The 16,091-nt window shown below is 39.0% G+C and overlaps 1 protein-coding gene across 6 annotated transcripts; it reads left to right on the top strand.

Annotated features, from left to right (window-relative positions):
- The first annotated feature begins 4,423 nt into the window (after window positions 1-4,423).
- Window positions 4,424-15,869, top strand: LOC103953657 (trans-Golgi network-localized SYP41-interacting protein 1). Of its 6 annotated transcripts, none has more exons than XM_048582128.1 (10): window positions 4,424-4,629; window positions 4,999-5,135; window positions 5,404-6,012; window positions 6,178-12,084; window positions 12,779-13,667; window positions 13,803-14,479; window positions 14,582-14,723; window positions 14,847-14,928; window positions 15,030-15,165; window positions 15,472-15,869. In XM_048582128.1, exons 2-9 carry the CDS (start codon window positions 5,085-5,087, stop codon window positions 15,130-15,132), a joined length of 8,460 nt encoding a protein of 2,819 aa, XP_048438085.1. In that variant the 5' UTR covers window positions 4,424-4,629; window positions 4,999-5,084; the 3' UTR covers window positions 15,133-15,165; window positions 15,472-15,869. The 6 variants fall into 6 exon arrangements, with proteins under 6 accessions (XP_048438085.1, XP_048438083.1, XP_048438080.1 ...); XM_048582126.1 differs by having other exon boundaries at window positions 5,404-6,021; XM_048582123.1 differs by having other exon boundaries at window positions 5,404-6,025; window positions 6,167-12,084.
- The last annotated feature ends 222 nt before the right edge of the window (window positions 15,870-16,091 follow it).

Below are 16,091 nucleotides of genomic sequence, written 5' to 3'. Positions count from 1 at the left end.
GCCGAGCTCCGCCGACGAGTTGGCACGCCCCGCATTCAACCGAATGACGTAGTTAGCTTATTAGTTACTCGGCCTGCGCGCCATGTAGGCTCTATAATTTTTAGGGTCAACAATATCCCAAGATTATTTATCTTCTTCTACTCTCTGAAAAAGATGAATATTCTTGACGACCCTTAGATGAAGGCGCTAGTTTTTGTTGGTAAAGCTCTCACTTTCTTATTAATCAAAGAAAACTGCCATGAAGTGATGATATTAATGCATCTCCAGGAACATGGAAGGAAGTCATAACTTGTTACAAAACATAAACAACGCCCATCAATGCAACATATCATTTTTGGTTCATTTGCAGTAATAGAAACTGCACTAAAATATTTTACTTGAATAATGTTAGTGGGAGAGTCATCCATAATCACTTGAGATTGAGGTATCATCTCCTTACTTTCCTTAGGGATGTTCTCCAAAGATGAAGATAGAGAGCCAAGTCCAAGACCACTATATATTGCTACATTTTTCCGAGATGTGTTATTAGGGTTCATTTTGATTCGAATGTTCAACGTTGTTTGTACCATACTTGACCAATCCTGAAACTACTAAGCACTGGTCAACAACATACCGTCAAGGACCCACAAGACTTTTCCTCCAACCAGGAGGTCAATCACAACACGACACATGTCGGTATCAGAGGCCAATCACAGCGCAACACGTGTCGATATCAGAGGCCAATCACAACACGACACGTGTCAATGTCAGAACAAAGCTAGAAACTCTCTTCTATAAAAGGGGATCATTCTCCCACAATAATCCCTAATGTCATTTATACTAAACTATTCACTAGAACTCACTAAAATAGAGCTTGAACCTATGTATTTGTGTAAACCTTTCACAGCTAATGAGAACTCCTCTACTCCGTGGATGTAGCCACTCTGAGTGAACCACGTACATCTTGTGTTGTTTGCTTCCCTATCTCTATTCATTTACATACTTATTCACACTAATGACCAGAGGAACCTAGCGAAGGTCATAAACTTCACACTTTCTGTTGTACCAAAGTCCTCGCTGATTTTGTGCATCAACAAATGTCCTTTGATCAGTTGGATTGCCCTGTCTGTTTGAAGTTTCATCGTTCAAGGAACACCTCTCAGCTACTTGAATAAACGACAAACATGAATTACATTTAACTCAAATGTTTCCAGGGATGACCATTGAATTATGTGATGAATGAGCACTGTTAGCATTTAAACCACCTTGTACAATACCGAATAAGTTCTGCTCCGTTTGTCTCTTGTGAGCTGTTTATTAAAGCAATATAGGCACCCAAGAGCTAGACATACCTTCTGGTTCTCTCCATATGTCTCTCTGCACACAGATCATGATCTTGGAACAAGAAGGATACTTCCATGATCTTTCACTTGCACCTAAGTGTGAAGAGTGTGAAGTGTATGTAGAAAATGTGGGGTGTAGAAAATACAAAGTGTATGTTGAGAGTGTAGGGTGTGAGGGTATCATGGTGAAATATATGGGGTGTATTAAGACAAATTTTAATTGAAAACGCAAATATGAGGTGTAGTAAGTATGTAGGGTGTATTCAACAATACATGAAGTGTTAATATAACAAGCCTAAAAATAAATATAGATATAATATTCTTTTATGAAATTATTTGTGAATGTATTTAGTGATCGTTTCGAATTGCTTTTAAAATGACTGAAGGTGTTTTTGGTGAAAATATTTTTGAAATTAATCCTTAGTAAAAATCCAAGCGGATCATAGAAAAACACAGTAAGTGCTTCATGCAAAAAACATATATTTGGTGTTTCTTCCAAAAAATACTTAATGTGCTTTTGAAATTCAAAATCAATATTACCAAAAGTATTTTCAATCATTTGAAATCACTTACAAACAATCTCTAAATGAGTACTAACATTTGAAGTAAAGTTAATGTCATATTAACTCCAAAAAATTTCTTCAACCTCAATGAGAATCGATCATCTTGTATTTGACTTTTGCAGATAAATTATTCAATTAAGATGACCCACAAAAAAAAAAAATTAATTCAGTGCGGACACGTTTGATATGCAAAGGATTTGATTCTTTGCTATTATAAAAAAAATAAAAAAATAAAAAAAATCCCAAATTCTTATCTCTTCAATATTTGATGCTCCTCACACTCGAAGAGATAGTGCACACGTAATGGTGCCATAATTTTATTCTCCGTACCATAATTTTAAGGGAAGGAAAAGAAAAGTCAAACAAAATGGGTTGTCTTGGATAATAATATATTATAACAAGGTTTTTACATAGATTATAACAAGGGTTAGGAAATTCTCAAAGTAAAACTCTTCATGTACCTCATATTTAATGTTAACATTCGTGCTAATATTATAAAACAGTATATCAAAAAAATTAGATGATAGAAAATTTATGAAGAGTTCAACTTTTAAAAGAATCTTCTTAACCTTTATCTTTGGAGTGCTTGAAGATATCATCCAACTAGCAATGTAACTTTTGTATAGATAATATAATTACGAGTCAATACATCCTAGTTGATTCTTTGAGTTTATATTTTTTATATGAATTATAGTTCACACAGAATTGGACATTGAATTAAAATATTGATTTTTTTTATTGATTCAAGACATTTAACATGTCGATATATATTAATTTAAATAACATTTGATTGTCGTGCAAATTATACAATAATATATGATTCTTAGCATCTTGGTAGGCGTTGAATTCTCTAGATCGGCATCATATTGTATAATTTTTGTGACAAATCTCACCACCTTGTGAAATCTGGCCATTAGTGGAATAAGCACTCCATAATCCCTTATTTTAGTCTCAAACCGATTTTTTTGGCTCGTTAGGAGGGGTCGGAATGGATATTTTCTTGGTTGTAATGGACTGTTTGACTAATGACTCTACTCTTATCTATTATTCTATCTACCCTTACCATTGGACTCTGGTATCTTGACTAAAATGGATTTTGTAAAACAACCAAATTCATAGGACATAAATATTGGGATTTGACTGCAATATTTGTATGTGTGTGGTACAATCATCGTCTAGATGGTCAAATGGTGATTGTGTTAAACACAATCACTTATGTCACGTTAATTATATACATGACCATCAGATAGTGATTATATTAAATATATGTAAATCTTGCATTGTGTATGTTAGACTGAAGACAAGAAGAGCTTGAGAATACCTTAGTTACACCTAATTTTCTTCTATTTCTATGTCATTTATTAACACAAGGTTGATTATTTAGGATATAAATGGTGGGACCATGAATTTCTAAGCCCATGCTACATGGCGCATAGGGTGGTCGAAATGATTGGAATGCCCTCATCACGTGATCACAGTTGTGTCTAGCATCTTAGGCGGGATTGCATAAGGGTTAGGTGATCCGATATGGGCACATTAGGCTTAAGTCTATTAAAGAGCTCACTTGTCTATATACTTTCCCGCTTTAATAGGAATTACTCTCCCTAACTTGGGTATTCTTTACGATCATCTGATAACGATTACGAGATATCTCTAATGATCCTATACACGCCTAACATAGGCTTATATAATCTACATGTTGTTCATCTACGCGTAGACATATTCGTGGACAATCATCTCTTCTAAACGCCCCGTCGTAGGCTATTCGCCAAGGATGATTCACGATGAAGCACATACCACACCACCACTCATTCTCTAAAACTACTCCCATGATTTGGTTCTCCTTCCTAGGGATATGTAGGTAGTTCATCATGGGTTCAACCACTCTCCCCCAATCAACCCCATTCACTCATGGTTGGCGTTGATATGTGATTTTGACAAATATCGCCACCATCCACAGTTATATGGAAATTAATATTTGGAGCCTAAAATTAAGCACTAACCAATATGAAATTAGAAACACAAGGAATAAGCTTTTAAGTGATGATTATACTCCATGAAACAAACAACTATGCCAATAAATGAGATCAAAACTGATTAAAATTATGTAAAAGTTAGCTTTTCTCAATGCGTATGTTTGTCATTAGCAATACAATCTAGTGATATTTCTCTCTATACTTGTAGGTGATAAATCTTAAGTTTAACTCTTATGAATGACGATTTATATAATTACGTAATTAGCTCAAATCCTCCCAATATCGTTCCAATTTTATTGGAAAATCCCACCAATATCTCAATTTTATCAGAAAATCCCCCCAATATCGTTGTATCTCAGAAAAAATAATTTTTCTTGATGAGCTCAATGGGCTGAAAACATTTAGCAAGATGGAGGTCCATTAAATCTTACAAGGGCCCTCAAAAGGCGCGTATTGGGCTTTCTAGCAAAGAAGAAACGGTTGCCCCAAGTCCAACCAACCACCAAAACAGCGACGTTTTGTTTTCTCTTCCCAATCAACATTTCAATGTACGCAGGCAAATCAAACAGGGCAACACACAGTGCAAAACGAAGGTTGCGTTAAAACTTTAGATCCAAGGGACAAGGGGACCAACCCATACACACACAGTGACGCCGATACGAAGAAAAACCGAGACGACGTCATTGAAGAGCAAACCTCCATTCGCAACCATCGAAACAATCGTATCAACCGCGACGGCCTTGCAGATCCAGCTGCCGCGAAATCCAGGTGCGATTTCTTCCTCTTAGTTTTTCAATCGATCTCGTTTGTATGATGCATGAATCGTACTGTTTGCGTCGTTTCTTTTTTCTTGTTTTTGGTTTTGTAGTGAGTGAATTAGGTTCTGGATCTTTTCGAATCCGATTTTGATGTGCTATGGATCCTGTTTGGTTGCTGAGAAAGGAAAATTGAACGAGAATGTCGTTGTAATAGAAATTGAACGTAGTGTAATTGGAACTCGTGTTTGCGCGGTCCTCTTTTGCCTGAATTCAGCATAAAACTTGAGTTTTTAGCTTGAATTTTTTCGGTTATTTTTCAGCGAACAAAACGAGTATTTATTCAATGTAATTTAATGTAATGGTGTGGTGCTGTTGATAGGGAGGATTAAATGGTGAGTGAGACGTTGCCGCGGTGATTGGCGTGGACTCACAGTGGGGAGCAAGAACGGAGTGGATCGGAATCGGATGGACAAGAACAAGAGCCGTACCGATCTGCTCGCAGCTGGACGAAAAAAGGTACACAGAGCTCTTGGTTGTTTTGTCAGCAACTAAAGCGTTAGGGTTTTTGGCTTATTTAATGTATTTCATGCCCTAATTTTCGATTCCTGATAAAATGAACTTGTCCGAGCTGTATCCTTTCACTAGAAAAACTTTTTTGTACAGTAGGTGCCTATAGGTTTCCTGCTCTATTTTCTGTTTTGTTTCTTCACTGTCTTCGTAATAAATCAGAGAATGCAAATGAGTTGTCGGATTATAATATATAGTCTTGTATCTTTGCCGGCAGCTTCAACAATTTCGCCAGAAAAAAGATGGTAAAGGCAGTGGAAGTGGAAAATCCACAAAGACGTCTGATAAATCAGAGAAGCATGAAGCTGATGCTGATGTAGTCTCTAGTGCAACTAAACCTACGGCGGTGCCTCAGACCCCTGAAGGAGAAACTGAGTCTCGTGGAGATGCTAATCTGGAAAACATTAACTCATCAGGGTCACATTCCGGGGAAATTTCTACAGCTTCTGACATTAATGCTGCTGCTCCCTCGGCGGTTCCCATTACACATGAGAGAAACGCAGTTGAAACTTTGATTTACCAAAATGCTGAGTCAGCATCACAGGAGGTGGGATTCAGTAAGCGTGATGTTAACTTTTCAACCATGAACGTGGGGGAGAGTACTGGGGGCACTGATGCTGAGGTGGCAAGAGTTAGTTCATTGGACTCTTCACATGTCATGGATTCCAGAGTGCTAGCCAAAGATGCCAATATGTCTATATCGGTTGATGTGTTAGCACAACCTACTTCAGTTGATGATAGTGATCAAACAAAGGGTAGAGATGAGGAATCTTTGCCGCCCTCACAGAATATTAATACATCATTGGTGCAGGAGAGGGAAGATCAGGTAACAGATGTAGGTTGTGCTCTTCTCCTCTTGTTATTTAACTTTCTAAGTTTCTATTATAGATTATTTTGGGATTCTTTGGGAAATTAATTGGGCAGGTTAGGAAAAATGATGGGTTTGACTTATAATTAGAATCTCATTTGTTACTGGGTAGGGGCAATGCAGGAAGCTAAGAGTCTGGATGCAAAAACTTGTAATCGTAGTCAAGAAGCAGATATGGAGCTTAAAGGAGATGACAGGATTTCTTCATCTGAGCTTGATAGAACTTTTGAAAGTTTCTCTGGGCAAGCACCTTCCTTAGACAAGCAAACTGATACACTGTATGAAGCATCTGATAGAGAAGTGGAACTTGCCGGAGATAAAAGTGTAGCTCTGTCTGAGATTGATAGAACTGCTGAAACTTTCCCAGATCTCGAGTCCTCCATAGATGACCAGACTGGCAAGGCAGATGAAGCATCTCTGTCAACTGGTGCAACCATGTCTGGTGGACTCTCAGTGTCTGAGTTTGCTCTACGTGAGGCAGATAGATCTTTGGTTGTTAGTGCTGCTATGGAAAACCGCCAGGAAACAGAAGATGTTCCAGGTGGGGAAGAACATGGGGCTCTTTCGGAGGATCATCATCAGAAAAAAGGACTTCAAAGGCCTCCAGAAGCCAATATGGTGATTCCAGATAAAGAATGGACTGCATCTCCTATTGCAGATGTCAGCTCAATCAGTCTCTCACAGCTCACAGAAGTAGTTAGGAGGCTCAGCGAAGAAGAGTTCCGGGTTCTTATGAAGTCAATTGAATCAGTTTCTAATGCATTTCAGGGGACTACTGATTTGATTGTGCCAGAACATGTATTTCCTGAAATGTTTGAGCGACTTAAAGAAGAATTGGTTCTCACACATTTGACAAAAGATATCAGTGACTTGCAGCTTGTGCAGCAGTCTGAGATGCAAGTGGAGTTTGATTGCCAACACGATCAGTTACTCGATGAAACATCTCTTCTTCGTGCTTCACTACAAGAAGTTCGTGAGAAGAACCAATGCCTTGCTGAAGAGCTTTCAGAGTGCAGATGTGAACTCCAGGCTGTTGTTAGTGGGAAGGAGGAGTTCCAAGGCCGACTTCAAATGGCAAAGGCAGAGGTTGAAGAATTTTCTGCTAGAGCAATTGAGTCGCATAGTAGCCTGGAAAGGTCACAGCAGGATTTGTTGAGCCTGTCAGCTGAGTTAGCTGACTGCAAGTCTTTGGTGGCAGCTTTACAGGTGGAGAATGAGAAATTAAATGGGAGTATTGCTTTGTGGGATGAAGATAGAAAGAAACTTGTCGAGCAAAATGATCTTTATCTTCATGAGAAGGAGAAGCTTTCAGCAGAGTTAGTTGATGGAAAAAGTTCTGTAGAAGCTCTACAGGATCAAATTTCCAGCTTAAGTGGGAGTCTGGGTTCAGTAACAGAAGAGAGAAAGAAGCTTGCGGAGGAGAAGGAGCATCTATACTCTGAGAATGACAAACTTTCTATAGAAGTGGCGGAGAGTAAGAACACAGTATTGGCTTTGCAGGTAGAAAATGGCAACTTGAATAGAAGCCTTTCTTTGGTTACAGAGGAGAGAAATAAGCTTGAGGAAGAGACAAAGTATATTTTCTCTGAGAATGAGAAACTTGCAATAGAATTGGCTGCCAGTAAGAATTTAATACTGGATTTGCAGGTAGATAATAAAAAATTGAATGGAAGCCTTGCTTTGGTTACAGGGGAGAGAGAGAAGCTCGAGGAGGAGAAGGATTATTCTGCCCACGAGATTGAGAAACTTTCTTCGGAAATTCTTGTTCTTCAAGAGCGGTTATCTGCCAAACACGAAGAACATAAGAGGTTGGAGGTTGATTTAAAAGAAACGACAACACGCCTTGAAAAACTCTCTGAAGAAAATAACTTTCTTACTAGCAGTCTGGACATACTTAAAGCTAAGATAAGAGAGGTTGATAACAGTGGAATCAAAATTGCATCCCAAGCTGGTGAAGGTGGGGATCAAGTTGAACTTTCAGAAGTGCGGGGTAGAAGTCATGAAATTGAAACTGAAAATGAAAAATATCACCAAGATAGTGAAGGCTCCTTTATTATGGTGGAAAAACCTTCATCTGATGGCAGTGGAGGAGGTTCACCAGTTCTGAATCTTGGGAGGGAAGTTTTTGATGATTCCTTTGGGTTTGTAGCACTAAAGGGACATGTGGAAGAGGCAGAGAAAATGTTGAATAAACTTGTACAGGAGATTGAAGGCATCTGCTCTCGTTCAGAATTGTTGAACAGGTCAGGTGATAAAGTCTCCGCTCCTCCAGTCTTAAAACTGATTCAAGCCTTCGAGTCAAAGGCGCACCTTGATGAACATGATGGGGAGGAAAGAGGGCTAACTGACAATCAATCTCCGGCAGATTCAATTGCATCAGTAAGAGAGCAAACTGGAAACTTGAGAGCATTATTTGAGCAGTTGCTCCTGGATGCTGCAAATGCCAGTAAACTGTTCAAGGAGGAGCGAGATGGTAGGAAAACTGCTAATGCTACATTCGGGGAGCTTAAAGATCAGTATGAAGACTTGGAGGAACATAGCAAGAAACTGGAAGCAACCAACATTGAGCTTGGTGTCCTATATGAAGCTTTAGAACAGCATAGGGCCAGCGTTGAAACAAGGAACAGTGAGCTTGTAGTTCTCTGTGAGTCTTTAAGACTACAAGTTACTAATCTCGAAGCAGAAAACATGGAAGTTGGAAGAAAGCTACATAAGTATGAATCAAGAATTAATCAATTGCAGAGTCGATTGCATGATTTACATCTGAGTTCAAATGACACAGTATCTCAGATCTCTGATCAATTAGAAAATTTTCACAAGGAAGCGGAAGAGAGGGTCTTGATACTTGAGCAGCATTGGGATTCCACTCTCGCTCCGGTTGTTGAAGCGATTGGAAAGCTTGGTGAGTCTATTGGGAGTTTCACCACAACTACACCAGTGTCTCATTATTGTTTGGATACAAGCCATTTCGTTGCTTCTGTTTATGATGCCATCACTGTTATTAAAGATCTGACGGAGAAACTTAAAAGTTCTCAAACAGACCGTGATGCTATATGTATTTTACACAAAGAAGTGAATGAGAAATGTGACGATCTCCATGTAAAGAATGAATTGGCTAGTCAATTGCTGCACAAGTTGTATGGCAACCTTAGAAAACTTCTTAGAGTTTTGCATGGGTCTATAGATGAAAGTGAGATGAACCTGGAAAATGAAAAGCTTCCTGATCCTCTGGATTACAGTATTTATGAAACCATCATAGAACAGCTGGAGAATTTTCTGAGAGAGGGACTGCAACTCCAATCTGTTAACAAGAAGCTAAATTCAGAGTTGATGGTTAGAACAGAAGAATTTGAGGAACTGAGACAAAGACGCCTGGATTCAAGTGCTATTCAGAAGTTAATAGAAGATATTGAAGGTGTTCTAGAAGTGGAACATGCTGAGTTTCAAGAAGATAAAATGCTTGCTTCACACTTGGAATCATTGGTATCGTGTCTTGTTCAGAAGTTCAAGGAGGCTGATGCGCAGGTAGGCTTATCTAAAGAAGGTTTTCAATCTAAGGTGATGGAATCTACTTCAATGCAGGAAGAAATACAGCAGTTAAATGCCTCGTGTTTCCAGCTTGAAAGCGAAACCATTGTTCTCAGGGAAAGTTTACGTCAGGTTGAGGAAGCCCTTCTTGTTGCCCGTTCTGAGTTACAAGAGAAACTAAATGAACTTGAACAATCAGAGCAACGGGTGTCTTCCCTGAGAGAGAAGCTTAGCATTGCTGTCTCCAAGGGGAAAGGCTTGATTGTTCAGCGAGATGGTCTCAAGCAGTCCCTTACAGAGAAATCTAGTGAACTGGAAAGATTCTTACAGGAGCTGCAATTCAAAGATTCCAGGCTTCTTGAGGTTGAAACAAAGCTCAAGGCATATTCAGAAGCTGGTGAGCGTGTGGAAGCTCTGGAATCTGAGCTTTCATACATTCGCAATTCTGCTACTGCATTAAGAGAATCATTCCTTCTCAAAGACTCTGTCCTTCAGAGAATAGAAGAGATTTTAGAAGACCTTGATCTGCCAGAGCATTTTCATTCGAGAGATATTATTGAAAAAATCGATTGGCTGGCTAGGTCAGCTCCTAGAAACAGTTTTCCTCTGACAGATTCAGATCAGAAGAGTTCTGCTGGAGGAGGTTCATATTCTGATGCTGGTTTTGTTGTTATGGATTCCTGGAAAGATGATGTACAGCCAAGTTCAGATTCCAGTGATGATTTCAAAAGAAAATATGATGAACTTCAAAGTAAGTACTACGGGTTGGCCGAACAGAATGAAATGTTGGAGCAATCTTTAATGGAAAGGAACAACTTAGTCCAGAGATGGGAGGAACTTTTAGACAGGATTGATATGCCATCGCATCTGCGGTCCATGGAACCTGAGGATAGGATTGAGTGGTTAAGAAAAGAACTTTCGGAGGTGCAGGGTGAGAATGTGTCTCTCCAGCAGAAGATTGTTAACCTTGAGAGCCATTGTGCATCGCTAACTGCTGATTTGGAAGACTCAAGAAGGAGGACGTCTGACCTTGAGGAAGACCTCCAGACATTTATTGATGAGAGAAATAATCTTTCTCAAAGATTGGAGCTTCTGAGCAATGATCATGATAAACTTTCAGCAAAGGCAGCTGAGTTTGAGCTTGAGAATGAAAAACTGCAGGAGGAAGTTTCTGATTTGCAGGAGAATGTAGCCAAGCTGCGAGGGAATGAGAAGCAAATTCTCAGCATAGAAGATGATATAAGAAGGTTGCAGGGTCTGGTTACTGATGCATTGCAGGATTCTGGAACAAAGTCAGAGTATTGTGGTGAAAGAAGCATTGAGTGCTTGGAAGGGTTACTGAATAAGCTTTTAGAGAATTATGCAACTCTTTCCTCCGAGAAACCAGTGTTTGGGGTTGCAGCTGATGGTACTGAAATTTGTGAAGCAATGGTTGTTGAAGCGAGAAGCATAAGTACACCTGATATTGCTGAATCAGATATAGTTGCTTTGAAGAAAGAGTTGGAGGAGGTTCAACGTGAAATTTTTGATGTGAAGGAGGAGAGAGATGGATATGTGGAGAAGCAACGGTCTTTGGCTTGTGAGTTAGAAGTGCTGGATAAAAAAGTGAATGAGTTGCAAGGGCTTCTTAATCAGGAGGAGCATAAGTCAGCTTCTGTTAGAGAGAAGTTAAGTGTTGCAGTCAGAAAAGGAAAGCAATTGGTGCAACAGCGTGACAGTCTGAAACAAAATATTGATGAGATCAATTCTGAGGTGGAACGCTTGAGATCTGAGATCAAGATAGGCGAAGGTAAACTTGCAGAATATGAACAAAAGTTCAGGGATTTGTCCGCTTATCCAGGGAGGGTAGAAGCCCTACAGTCTGAGAGTTTATTCTTGCGGAATTGTTTGAAAGAAACTGAGAACAATTTGCAGGAGAAAGGAAATACTTTGAGCTTAATCATAAATATTCTAGGAAACATTGATGTTGCAGAGGATGCTAATTCTGGTGATCCAGTTTTGAAGTTAGAACAGATTGGGAAAATGTGCTGTGATTTGCGTGCGAATATGGCTTCTTCAGAACAAGAAGCTAGGAAATCCAAAAGAGCAGCAGAGCTACTCCTTGCAGAACTGAATGAGGTTCAAGAGAGAAATGATGGTCTCCAGGAAGAGCTAGCAAAATCTGCGAGTGAACTTGCTATACTGTCCAAGGAAAGGGATCTTGCAGAGGCCGCCAAACTCGAAGCTCTTGCACGTCTTGAAATGGTTTCTACTGCTCACTCTGATGAAAGAAAACACCAATTTTCTGAATTTTCAGGACTGAAGTCTGGTGTAGATCAACTCAGGAAGGGGTTTCATGATGTTAGTAGTTTATTGGCTGGTGTTTTTCACCAGGACTTTGTATTTTTGCAAAACCTGGAGTCTGGTATTGGTTCCTGCCTCAAATCAAGCAGTGCTGCTGATGTGGTTGATGTGCCCCTTTTCACTACAAGCGATGGATTCATCACGAGTAAATCAGACAAGGTACTTTTTTTTATGTGCACGCTTGATAATTTGTTCCAGTAAATATTCTTATCATTCTATATGGCTTGTCAAAGGCCGTTTTCTAGCAATTATCGGTCTTTTATTTTGTATGCCTTTGTTTCAACTCTGTTGTACCTTCCCTGCGCCTGAAAATTCAAATAAACTTCATTTAAAGTCAAACGAGTGCAATGGTTTTGTTTGAAAAATGTATGCTTTGTTGACTGCAGTGAGCTGGTTAGAAATAGAAATGAAGCCCCTTAAGTTAGAAATGATTATTGAAGAATTGATTTCATGTATATGTATTTCTCTCTGGTCTATTTATTTTATAGGTCTGTGCGTTATTTATAAATTCCAACTTATTGGTTAGAAAGCGATGTGACAGATGGCATGGCATTAGCTTCGCTAAAAGTAATTCGGACTCATGGTACAGTATGTGGGATTAAGAATGAAGAAATAAATACAGTCACGCCACTTTGGATTATAGTAATAATCTTATCATTACCTTTACTGTTATTTCATCATCACTAAGGACTATTATTCTTGTATCATAATTGTTTATAATTTTACTGTTATATTTTGTATGGCAATTATAGTCTTTAAATTTGATGTGAAGCACTCTTCACTCTTAGTATTTTAATTTAGTATCATGTCGTTCATTATTTTCTCATCTGTTAATTTTGGCTTCCCTGTTCAGGAGAACTTTATTTCGACGAATTCTTGGTCAGACTCCAACATGCATGGCCAATATGATGACAATTTTATAATTGAAATCTTTACTTATGTAAGGCATTATCTGCAAGAACTGGAGATCGAGATTGGTTTGCTTAAAGAAAAATTAGATGAACACTCAATTTCATTACATGAAAAGGCTAGCAGTATATCTAAATCAATGGCAATTGTTCGTGGAGAATTAACTTCCAAAAATGAGTCATTTGAAGCCTTGAAGAGAGACTTGTTGCATATGGAAGTGGTTGAAAAGGAAAAGGACAATGAGCTTCTTCTTTTGCGCAGAAATATTGCCTTGCTTTTTGAAGCATGCACTAAATCAGTTATGGAAATGGGTAGAAGAAAAGCTGAATTGGTTGGAAATGGTTGGTCTGCTGGAGAACAAGGGATGCTATTGAAGCTAGCAGAACTTTCTGAGGATGGACTTTCATTTAGTGGAGAAGATCAGTTTCGCTCTGAGGAACGTGTCAGGAGTATGACAGACACGCTGTTGTCAACTGTGAGTGATTTTGGTTCTCTGACAACTGAAATTGTGGAAGGTGGCCAAAAGGAGTTGAAGATTACCATTTCAAAGTTGCAGAAAGAGCTTCAGGAGAAGGACATTCAAAAGGAGAGGATTTGCATGGAGCTTGTAAGTCAAATCAAGCAAGCTGAAGCAGCTGCAACGAGTTATTCAACGGAGCTTCAATCTTCAAAATCTTTGGTGCATGATTGGGAGAAACGGGTGGAAGTGATGAAGGGCGAACGTAACTTATTGGAGCAGAGAGTGAATGAGTTAGAAGATGGCTGTGCTACTTCTACCGAGTTACAAGAGAGGGTCAGATCACTGACTGATGTGATTGCTGCTAAAGATCAAGGTCAGTTATTGAATCTACTATAGTTTCAGTTACTGCTGTTGAATTTAACACATTTTCAAATAATTATTTTTTTCTGTAAGTGAAATTTAAAATGGTTATTTTGGCACCAATTATCAAAATTGCTTGTGATTGCAGAGATTGAGGACCTAATGCAAGCACTTGATGATGAGGAGGTGCAGATGCAAGGTCACACTTCCAGGATTAAGGAACTGGAAAAGGTTGTGGAACAAAAGAACCTAGATTTGGAGAACCTTGACACTTCCCGCGGGAAGGTTATGAAAAAGCTTTCCATCACTGTCAGTAAGTTTGATGAGCTACATCATCTATCTGCAAGCCTCCTTGCTGAGGTGGAAAAGCTCCAATCACAGTTGCAAGAACGGGATGATGAGATATCCTTCTTAAGGCAAGAGGTCACTAGGTGCACGAATGATGTTCTTGTTGCATCACAAACCAGCAACAAGAGAAATTCGGAAGAGATCCATGAGTTACTAACATGGTTTGATACGAATATTGCTTGGTTTGGGATGCACAATGGGGATCAGAACAATGATCAAGTTTCTGACCACAAGGAAATATTAAAGAAAAAGATTGATTTTGTAATTCAAGAATTGGGGGATCTACGAGCTGTGGCTGAAAGTAAGGATACTCTGTTGCAAGTAGAAAGGAGTAAGGTAGAAGAATTAACGCGCAAAGGAGAAACTCTTGAGAAGTCTTTACATGAGAAGGAATCACGGCTAAATTTGCTTGACGGTGTGGGAGATTCTGGCCGGGGAACTAGCAGCACCTCTGAAATTGTTGAGGTTGAGCCTGCGGTGAGATTTTTATATGTTATTTATTTACAAAGTCACATTTTAGAGGCCTCCTTCAGACTATTGTAATGTCACTAATGACTTTATTTTGTGGATTTTTGATAGAAAAACAACTGGGCAGTAGCTGGGACCTCCGTTGCACCTCAAGTCCGCAGTTTGCGCAAAGGCAATAATGACCAAGTTGCGATTGCCATAGATATGGATTCTGGGAATAGTGGTAGGTTGGAAGATGAAGAGGATGATAAAGGTAATCCTACGCTGATATAATTGCTGCCATCTTTTTCTGGTCTTTCCCGTTCAATACCAAGTCAGATAAGTCACTGAAGGCATTTCTTACTGGTTTAACATTTGTTTGTTTCTTCGACTGTAGTTCATGGTTTCAAGTCACTCACGACTTCAAGAATTGTTCCGAGATTTACCAGACCCGTGAGTGACATGGTCGATGGCCTTTGGTAAGCATGTCCAGTCCTTATTTTCTTTTCTTAGTAATATTTCAATTTGAAACTTACCTAGATCTTGTGATAACTAAATCATCTTGTACACAACCATTCAGGATGTCTTGTGATCGGGCTCTAATGCGGAAACCTGTTTTACGGCTTGGCATTATATTATATTGGGCTGTATTGCATGCGCTTCTTGCTACTTTTGCAATCTGAAAAGCCAGAAGTGGTTAGAGATTCTCTTGTCAGGTGGTGTTGCATATCGGTTTTACTGCTTTTATGGATATTCTTCGTTAGTTGCTCTTTTTGGGTTCCAATGTTGGCACTCCTCTTTTCTCCCCTTGCACTCTTCCCTTTTCCTAGTCTTTGGATTGAATACAGTAAAAGAGAATCACGAGACATAAGTAAGGAATAGAGTGTAGAAGGAGAAAACGGGAGCGTGAAAGTCACTGCTCTGTTTCTTTTTATACGTCTTTTGGTTGGGGAAATTCTGGTTTGAATACATTTATGAAGCTCAAAACTTATGCGAGACATTTGACTTGTGTTGCATTGCAGGTTCACATTTTGAAGGGCTTGGAGTCCCGTGTCCTGACGGTGGTTATGCTTGATTGGGTATTAAGTTGGAAGCTTAAATCTACTATTTTTTCTTCTTCCTAGATGCGGTTAGATCGATTTATTATTTTCCACCGCAACCGAGCGACGCAGATTGGCAGTTTTTACGTCAATGAATCCCAGAAGCTTGGTTGCATCTAATAAGAAAAGAAAGTTTGATGTTAGGGAAACAAACATAGTTCATTTGTTTACTCAGTACCCAACCAAAGGTTGTACATCCTAGCTGCTGTTATTACTTCCCTACATAAACTAGAGGGAATTTAGCTGTGTAACCAAAAGCTCCAACCTATTACTTTCTTTGTGATGACGATATCATCGTGTAATGTAAAAGTTTTCGGGCATGTATTACTGTTTTTGTTCTTTAATTTTCTAGAATTTCGACTACTTCATAGTTCTAGAAGAGAAATTGGCGTATTGGTTTCAGGACTTTTGACCCAATTGGACTTTTGTCGTGGAACTAAAATTTTGTGAGTATATGTCCGTGAATTTTTTATAATGTGGAGCAATGATTCTATGAGGTCAAAAGCAGAATGACCATCGTTCTATTATGTGAAATGTTTTAA

This window comes from the organism of the source record quoted next, unplaced genomic scaffold (genome assembly GCF_019419815.1).
Source record: "Pyrus x bretschneideri cultivar Hongxiangsu unplaced genomic scaffold, Pyrus_bretschneideri_v1 Contig1, whole genome shotgun sequence".
Classification (NCBI taxonomy): domain Eukaryota; kingdom Viridiplantae; phylum Streptophyta; class Magnoliopsida; order Rosales; family Rosaceae; genus Pyrus; species Pyrus x bretschneideri.
This window is presented reverse-complemented; position numbering and strand designations above follow the sequence as displayed.

What these genes read in the sequence shown, in the direction of transcription:
- LOC103953657 (XM_048582123.1), top strand. Translation starts at nt 5,085, where the DNA reads ATGGACAAGAACAAGAGCCGTACCGATCTGCTCGCAGCTGGACGAAAA. An exon ending in TCACGAGTAAATCAGACAAG is followed by an intron (nt 12,085 to 12,778) that starts GTACTTTTTTTT and finishes TTCCCTGTTCAG; the next exon opens with GAGAACTTTATTTCGACGAA. An exon ending in GACATGGTCGATGGCCTTTG is followed by an intron (nt 14,929 to 15,029) that starts GTAAGCATGTCC and finishes ACAACCATTCAG; the next exon opens with GATGTCTTGTGATCGGGCTC.